Raw genomic sequence first — 9,431 nt, forward strand, 5'->3', positions numbered from 1 at the left:
CTGAGATTAGTCATCAGAATAAGTCCTTGAATCATTGAGAAAACATCTTACTGGAGGAAATAAGGGGTGAGTTTCAATGACAGGCTGCAAACTTTACTTGGTGATTGAATGGATGAGAAGCAGAGACACTTCACCGCTTAGGGAGGTTAATTCTAGGATGTGAAGCCAAAGGACCAAAAACAGAAAAAGGATCAAAAATCCAAAATGTTTTCAGTTTCCGACTGAGTTTTCTCATTTATTTCCGATGAAGCTGCCTTTGCACTGCAGCATTTCTTTTGAAACTTCTGCTAAGATTTATCCTCAAAGGCCACTGTGCAGGGTTACAATTTCTACCACAGTGACAGTGGGTCCAAAATGAAAGGCCAAAGTTTTGCTCAACAGCTCATGCTGAGAGTATAAGTGCAGTCCGTGTACTCCCACAGAGCATATAGATTGGACAGGCAGTCAGATTTGACAGGGGGCATTTGCCTTATTTCACGTTACTCCTTCTTTAATAAATAAGGATATAAATAATGAATAATAGAAGTAAAAGAAAGAAAGGTGAGGGTACTTAAGAGAGGATATGAACTAAGGTGCAGAGTAAAGAATAAATAAATAAAATGAATTGTTAATATAATATGTAACCTAAACAGTGGACCAGCTTTATAGGCTACACAACAAATAGGCTCAATCAATAGGCTTTATGTAAAATGGATATTACTTAACTATTAATAAGATTTTAAAAAACAAACCCAGAGAAGTTTTTCTACTAAGCATTTTAGAGTTTCACAGCTAAAAGTTTACATTTTGCTAACTACAAGTTACCTTTTAAATGTAGTCGTGTCATTCTTATCAACCTTGATCCTCGCGACAGCAGAGCGTGTCTCACTATATTTAGATTCCTAAAATTCTACGAGGGACAAATGAGCTCTGTGTTAATTGTCATAATACATCCATCAGTTTATCTATTCATCTTCTTAACCATCTCTCCAATTCAGGGTGCCAGACATGCTGGAGCCTAGCCCAGCTATCATCCCAGGCAGGTCGCCTGTCCATCGTAGGCCACTAAACATAAACGGTTTTATGATGATTTAATTTTTATTCATTTATATTGACCATTCTTAAGAGAATGACATGTTTAATAGTCCTATATTAGTAGTAATACAATATTCCCAAAGCAGCCTACAAAAAACAGTTTCAAGAGCTGATTTCAACAGTTCAACAGCTAAATATTATGTTGTATTTATAATTAAATGGCTTAAAGAAGGAATCATTCTTGGAACAACTAAAGAAATAAAATTTATGCATGACTTTAATTCACAACGCCTCAAATCCTTCATCAGAGTGACCAGAAAAAATACTTGATTAATGAACTATTTTGTCTCGTGTTTGGACCTTTCCATCTCTGTGCCCCAGTACTGGTATTGAATGAAATCAGAAAAATGTTAGCCAGTGGTACTGTAGCTCCAGCCCTAAGTGTGCTTATCCAGATTCCTCATCCCTGGTCCTCACTTGTTGTCTCTCACTCCCATACATTTTAGATGACGGAGAAATATTCACACAAGCACACCAGTGGATTTATCACTTTTTTGTGATTTACTCAAGCTGCAGAATTCCTGCATGTTGCGGCTGACGTACAGCAGTATATCAGACAGAAACGAGAATGTGTGTCTGTGCAGACACAACTATGTGTGCATTCTTTTCTTTCTGTGTTTGCAGAAACTTTCCACAGGAAGGAATCTTACCTTAAACAACATAAGTCTCGTAACAACAGTTCAATCATGCTACCACTGATCCCAATTTGAAGCTCATCTGGAAGGATGCTCTTTAAGTATTAATTCAAATATTTTTAGAGATTCTGCCTCTATTAAAGAATCAAGGCACTTTATATTCTATTTTTGTGCTCTTACTAAGCAGCAAAGCAGGCAGACAGAATTTCCCAAAAGCAAATATTTATGCATGTTTGCCGTCTCCTTGTCTGTATGAGTTAGATTCCCAGATTAGATTTGATTAGTTATTTACTGTGTAGTTGCTCAGATATGTTCCCCTTAAATAGGCATCTTTATGCAGTGGGTATGAACACAGATGCTGTAAACACTGTTCACTTCAATGAGGCACATCCAAACAAAAAGTTGGTCCAGTGTATGAAAAGTGGAGCTTGAGCTCTGAAGGTTATTTTTAACTTCTTGTAAGTTTTGAAGTTTAAAATTTAAACTGTTTAGTAAATTATTAACAGTGTATTAAACACCTCTATAAATTATGCTTTCATAACAAAATGATCGAATCCTGATGAAACCCGTCTTTCCTATGTGTGAAATGTTCTCTGGTAATTATTCGATAATAACGTTACCCTCTGATAATCATCTATAATCTGCAGACGTTACGCAATCAATGTTAGATATAGAAGAGACCACCTTTTCCCTGCTGATTATAGATGATTACTGTCTGATTATGAAGGGACAGATGTGATGAGGTCATGGAAACGTTCTTTTAGACATCACAACAAAAAGAGTCAACTGGCATCAACGTGTGTTGATCACTACATGAAATAAAATGTTATCAGTCAAGTTTAAAACCAATGCTGCATAACACAATTTTTATTTAAACATTAATTTAATCATTGCTCTTCATTAAAATTTCCTTTAAGATGTTTTTTTTTTGATTCAGTAAAATAGCATAAATGAACTTACATTTACCGTATATGATGATTTTCTAAGTACTTCTTCCTCCACATAGTTGCAGGGGGGATCATCTGATTGTTGGGTTTTTCTTATATATTTGAGTTTTTACCTTAAATCATTAAATGCCTTTTGAGAATTGTTGTGAATTGGAACTGTATCTATAAATCTGAAATAATATTAAATTGCATTAATTGAAATTATGTCATTTTAATAATCAATCTATCCTCATGTCCTTGGTGATCCACTTGTTAATATGGCACAATATGTTTGATGGTTGATGCGTCATAAGAAGTGTAACTGTGTAACAAAGAAGTGTGTGTTTGAGCTTATCCTCCAACATGTCACACACAAACATACTGTTCATGCCACATTTATTTACTTCATATCTTGTTACCTATAGTTACAGGAGAATTTCACCACTTGTGTTAATCAGCTAGTAGGTGCAGAGGACAGCTATTATTTTGACTGCCACCTTCTCTCAGCTTTACATTTTAAAAGAGCATCTGCAAGCTAGTACAACTCCACAACACTTTCCACAAGTGACATCACCAAAGCTCAAAAACAAAAATGTAAATACAACCACAGATTTTCATCATTAAGCACATTTGGGAGTATACAGAAATAGGACAAAGACACGTGTTCTTTTACATATAATATGTAGTTTTTTATCATCACAGTATACATTTAGATAAGACATTGTAGAATGTGTGGCCACCAAAAATTTGGTAAGGTGGTTTTCTTTAAAAAAAATATCCTACTCCGTTTAACATAACTGCGTCATGACTCTATGACAATTACTACTTCTACTAATATTAAAACATGCCTAAAATTCCCACGAGAACTAGTCAGTCTGTGTTTTCACAGTGCAGAGATCATGTCAGGATGTTTAAACAGCAGAGGCAGTTGTTACCATGATAAAGTGTTGAGATATACACCGGGTTTTACTCACGTGAATAAACAGACATCAGTGTCAACTATGGGCTGTTGTACAAACATATGGTATTAAATAGTGAGTTGGAACTTCAAATGACTATATAAAGCTTTTTTTCCATTACCACTACATTGTGAGGCCATAAGTCAACATGATGGAAAATAACCAATCTGTGACCCTAAACCTAAAACTAACTGCAAAGCCAATCACTACAGTATACGTGCTACTTTATTGTTGTTCCAGCTGTACCAGGATCAATTATTACTTTACATTTATGACTGTATAAAATTGTACAACATTTAAACTTGGAGACTCTACTCCTATACACAACGGAATTGGGGCATTATTTTAAAAAGTGCTTGATGTATTAATTTAAATATTCAGGTCTGTACATAGCTAAACTAGTAATCTGTGCCGTTCCATTGAGAAAATGTTCCAGTGGCACCAGTTTTCGTGTCTGTTGGCTGGAGGTAGCTTTCAATAGTTTTCTGTTCTAAGTATCAAGATAACCTGGTCACAGCTTCTAGATCAGATTGTGTTTTGCAAAGAATCCAGAAGGAAAATGTCACAATGCAATGATATATTTACATTCAGTCAGTCTGTAGAACATTTCACCTGATGAATGCAGAAATGGGAAATATATAAATATTTACAAGAGTGACCACATAAGCCCAGAAATAAAGAGCAAGTATCAAAAACAGAAGGAAAAGAAAACGACCTCACATGAACCTTCATCAGACATCTTCAAAACCATTCTTCCTTCCTTATCTAGAAACCCCGGACACCCCAGCAAACCTATCATTCCCACTGTGAGCCCTAACTGACTGTCGATCTTTGGCACCTCCTTCAAGCTTTTCCTTCTTTCGTCCTGACTAAGCACCACCAGCTAACACCTGACTGCTGTCAGCCATGTCACAGCTTCTCTTCTCTTTCTTCTCCTGAGCAGCGTTACTCTGTTGTTGGCACAGATCCTGGATCAGTTTGGATTTGAGAAAGCGCCTATAGGAGTCTTTCTCCATCAGTGTGTAGATCATCTTCTGGGCATCATCAAAACAAGAAGGGCAGGCGTTCTCGACGTTCTGTCTTGTTTTTTCTCTTGTCGCTGCATCTAAGTTTACCTAAAAGGTCACAGAACGAAAGTAAAGTGAAACATACTGATGTAATGTATTCACTTATCAAGAGCCTAAACTTTTAAGCTGCCACAGAGAAACAGCAACTGTTTTTGGTAATAGAGATCATTGCTGATGCGAGGCAGGAGAAACACATGGGCTTATCAACAAAATGAAGACGTGAAAAAAGTAGAAAGATATCTTAAAGTAAAGGTGGACTATTTTTTTACTTGAAGGTAAATGTTCAGGTATAGTATTGGGGTGTGGTGAGTCATATTTTACCTGCCCAGCAAGTAATCTTCTTTTTATGTTGAAGGATTTTACTCTTATTAATCAAATTGATTTTGTTTGTCATTTTATTTCAGTAGTGCTGTGATTACCTCATTAAGAGCATCTGCACCAATATATTTCTGGTAGATCTGCTTGGCTCTGGTTGCTAGCTTGGTAGGTGCAGTCTTCGTGTAGTCCTCGCAAGCCATCCAGAAGTCCATGTTTTCCTCACTGAACTCCGACTTTAGGAAGCTGGTGAAGACTGTGCGACCCACTAAACACAGAAAGAAAAATGTGTCTCTTTTGATCCAACTGTACTCAACAGCCACATAGTCCATTTATTTATTTATTAAACTTAATAACTTTAGTTAATATATATTCGTTATTAATAAACTATTAATTAATAACATTACAATTAGTAATGTTGTTTACTAGTTGGTAAATTTTTTGTAAACCAGCTGGAACTTCCCAGTAACCATCAAGATCATGTTCACAGATGACCTTTGTAACACACATGCACATGTAAGTAGGCCAGTGACATAGCGATTGTGTAATTCTTCTTTCCTTGTTTTTTTTTTCTTAGGTTTAGATACAATTTTGGTCAGAATTGTGGCACAGTGCAATTTAATTATATAAACATACATTTTAACACTACAAATGATTAGTAAAGACTATTCTTTTATTGTGAAATAAGTCTTTACCAAAGTTTAATTAAGTCTCGGTTTAAACATTGTCGTCATTGTAAAGCATTGCCAAAAAGATAAAGCAGTGTGTTATTGAAGCAAAATGAATAAGCCTCACCAGAGTGTAATAAATGCTCTAATATAATGGTGTGGCAGCCTTTGCACTCATCAAAGCCAGTCTAAATTTTCTAATTTGGCCTGGCTGCCTGATGAATAATGCAGCAGAATTAGCTAGAGCAGTCCAATTTCAGGTAGCAGAACCTGCCCAGACTTAGTCAAAAATTATGCCACCTCCCCAATAGGAGTTTTAATCAGCTCCCAACTGCACATTAGTTGCCAGAAAAAAATGAATCATGAATACAGAAGTTCCGAGTGCTGGGTAAGAATTTTACCAGCCTTATTTTTTGGCAGCGTGTCCAAGTGCTGGAGTTTTACATTGCTTTGTAGCATGACACGAACATGCCACTGATTTACTTTATATTAAAAAGCTACATCTTGTCTCATATGTCTAACATGACTACAAGAAGAGTTTGAGGAGACCTTTGAGGTCTTAATATGTTAAACAAATGAAGGAGCAGTAGCAGCTGACAGATGTAATAGGGACAGCAGAAGGAAGCCATAACTATGTTGGAGGTCATGGAAAGACGCAGGTCAGAACTCCGCTGGTTTCTGCAAGGCCGTTGCTCCCCATGCACACGCAGACAATATGATTCTCAGAGGTCTTATGCATCCACACACACACAGAGACACACGCAGAGACACACACACACACGTGCACACTCTGCACTGGTCAGCACGCCCTGAGAGGCCCTCTAGTAGTGCCTCGTGACACGTAGCAAAAGCTAGAGCATGAGAATGTGCTGGAAAGTGCTTGAGTGTGTGTGTGTGTGTGTGTGTGTGTGTGTGTGTGTGTGTGTGTGTGTGTGTGTGTGTGTGCTCCATTTGCGTGTTTGTGTGTCCCAGCCAAGTCCCCTTAACTTTCTTTTAACAGCAGTAATGAGCACAGTGATGATACTTAATTAGCCAAACCCAACCATCTGCTACGCTGCAGCTTGATTTTCAGCATCACTTTTGGGATTAGCAAAGCCTTACTGTCAACCCTTACAGTGATATGCTAAAGCCAGTATTTCCCATGATTGCAACTGTATTGTACTACATGAAAATGATTAAATATATAAAGCCACAGGCACATTTTGTTGAGAACAAATGAGTGAAGCTTCTGTCGGACAGCTGATGGCATTATTAATATTGGGATGCCAAAGTCAGAAGTTCTTCCAGCTAGCTTTGGATTAAAAGCCTCATCTGACTTGTTCTGATTCAGATCCAGTCTTTTATGAGTGAAACTAATGTAACACTTACCTTCACTGTTCAGCACATGGCTGAAAGACTCCTTCCATTTCTCCACCTCAGCTGTATTAGGCACCCTAAAACACAAACGATCAATGCCATTTTAAGTAAGGTTGCACAGAAAAACATTTTTACATAAAGTACATATGGACATTTTCACCTTATCTCTAATCTAGTCTTTTTGTAGTACTTTCTCCAAAAAGGTGAAGTAGCCACCAAACATCTCTTAACAACATAGCAAAACAAAGATATCTGTATGAGATATCTTTTGCTGTAAATAGAACGACACATTCAAATCCCAGTCGCAAAAATGCAATTATCAAAATGACAGCAAATCAAATCATGCCAACGCACGTCATCTGACAGCAGCAAGCCCGGACTATAGTAAAATGATCATTTTCAGTTATAAAAGACCAATATATAATCAGCATTTAGAATCATAATTTGCATTATGCACAAGGTTATATAAGCGCCATCGAGTCTTTGTGTTGTGCATAGTGATTGATATTGCTGCTGTGCAATTTTAGCAGGAAAACTGAATATTGATCATCCATAGCTGTCTCGGGATGCTGCTAAAAAGCCAAGGTTAATGCGAGCAGGGTCAATGCAAACGTTCTCATAAAGAACAATAACAGGCTTCCCGTGGGAAGACGTGCTCTGGAAGTGTAGAGAAATCTGATAGATTGTGCTCTTCGGTAACATAATTCGATTTCAGAATTTATGCAGAATTTATCAACTATAAAAGTTTAATGACTGTTAGCCACACAAGTCATCACATCTATGTCCAATTATAGGAGGCACTGGCTATACCACTGGTCCAATATATTAAAAAAAAGTACTAAATCATTTATTTTCCATGAAATGAAATGGTTCTTCAGCCTATTGCGTCAAAGTGAGCTCATCTTCTACGTGGAAAGATCCATCCATCTATTTTCTAATCACCTCCCTATATATCTCTTTCCCAACAAGCCTCAGATAACAGAGATGTCCCGCGAGTTTCAGTCATTCATTTAGAGGCACATCAATATTAAGGGTCTGCAACTTGAATTGAAGCACGAGCCAGGATTTTCTTATCTGTACCGTGTTAGGCGCTAGTCACTGAGTTTAAAGTCAAAAATAAACTTAATTTAGCTCTGCATCAGTCTGAAGGAGACTGATCTCAAACAGACACCGCCATCACATTTTTAAGCAGTTTCAACTCCTTCAGATTGGAAACACAATATACTTTTTAAGTCAGCATTTGTGGCAGGCTTGGTTTTAGTTTTCATCATAAAAATTCTCTCTTTCGAAGGAGGCTCAATGTGCGACTTAGCGCATAGAACACATCTTTTAAACAGCAAATTCAGCTGAGAGAGGCTTGTTCCTCTAACCTTTTTGCAGCAGCTGTGGTTGATTTTTCTTTCATCTGCTTCTGATCTGCTGCTTGAGGTTCAGGCTTCTGGAGTAAGAAGCTTATTTTGTGCTTGATGTCTTTGGCACTGTGGAGAGGCAGAACGAGAGGACCGTGAGCAAAATGCATTTCAGAAAATGTCAGTGTGTTTCCATTAGTGATATCTGCGCACAGACTTCCTTTATCTATGTAAACAAGTGGTTAACAGCTTGTCAGCTAGTTCCTCTTTTTCCATGTTTAAATTGAGATTTTGAGTTGCTGCTGTAAAATAACAGCTCTTTCATTTTTTACATGTACACACATCATATTCAAAAACAATGTTTTAATTTTTTCTCTTTCTGTCTTTATTTTTTCCTGAATTAATGTTTTTATCCACCCGTTGTTCAAGGAATATTGCACTTACCTTTTCAAGCATGTCGCAGGCAGTGTTGCAAGTCCTTTACACATGATGGAACGTTAAAAATCTAAAAATCCAAAGTCAGTTCTGTTGTTTTAAATGACAACAGAGAGGCAACCACACGGTTGTGAGCAGCAGTGTTTTTGCAAGAGTCCTTCAGTATCACACAGCAAGCTGTGGTTGTCTCCACCCCCAGCAGTGGTTTTATACCTCCAAAATGGATTGACAATCCCACCAGACGGGCGAGGGGTGGGGGAGTGTAAGACAGTTAGAAAGGGACAACAGAGAGGGAGGAACAGAGGGAGAGAAAATAGGGGAACATTTACAACAGATGGGATCGTATGTAACCACAATAAAAGGTGTTTTCCACTGAGGGATTTAAGGCATTAGAGAAACTGGTGAAGTCATACATCATGTGGAGAAAAACAGAGCTTTTTCAAACTGAGCAAATCTAAAATCCAGACCTGGAAATTGTTATTTTCAATGTATTCTGTGAGGTCATAGTTGGAAAATGTGACCTTTGTTGCTGGACCTACTGTCAACTCAGCTTACAGCAGCCAGTGTTTATGTTCAAGCATTAACAACCATTTTTATACTGCTGTACCTAAAGAGAATTATGTGCTACATAGCATTATTAATAATGT

The 9,431-nt window shown here is 37.4% G+C and overlaps 1 protein-coding gene across 1 annotated transcript; it reads right to left on the reverse strand.

Annotated features, from left to right (window-relative positions):
* Positions 1-3,014: 3,014 nt before the first annotated feature.
* On the reverse strand, positions 3,015-8,975 carry rgs4 (regulator of G protein signaling 4). Its single transcript, XM_085436963.1, has 5 exons — positions 8,794-8,975; positions 8,371-8,478; positions 7,013-7,077; positions 5,081-5,244; positions 3,015-4,709 (listed from the first exon to the last, which is right to left on the reverse strand). The coding sequence occupies exons 1-5, from the start codon at positions 8,835-8,837 to the stop codon at positions 4,464-4,466; spliced, it is 627 nt and encodes a 208-aa protein (XP_085293089.1). The 5' UTR covers positions 8,838-8,975; the 3' UTR covers positions 3,015-4,463.
* Between the last annotated feature and the right edge of the window lie 456 nt (positions 8,976-9,431).

This window comes from Copadichromis virginalis, linkage group LG17 (assembly GCF_057382275.1).
Source record: "Copadichromis virginalis isolate Kocher_CV1m ecotype Utaka linkage group LG17, C_Virginalis_male_GT1.1, whole genome shotgun sequence".
NCBI lineage: Eukaryota > Metazoa > Chordata > Actinopteri > Cichliformes > Cichlidae > Copadichromis > Copadichromis virginalis.

Bases quoted from the DNA above. Each gene is read 5' to 3' on its own strand.
- rgs4 (XM_085436963.1), bottom strand. From the start codon at position 8,837: ATGTGTAAAGGACTTGCAACACTGCCTGCGACATGCTTGAAAAG. The intron at 8,479-8,793 runs GTAAGTGCAATA...GCCTCTCCACAG, and splicing joins CCTGCGACATGCTTGAAAAG to TGCCAAAGACATCAAGCACA. The intron at 5,245-7,012 runs GTAAGTGTTACA...TTCTGTGTTTAG, and splicing joins CCATGTGCTGAACAGTGAAG to TGGGTCGCACAGTCTTCACC.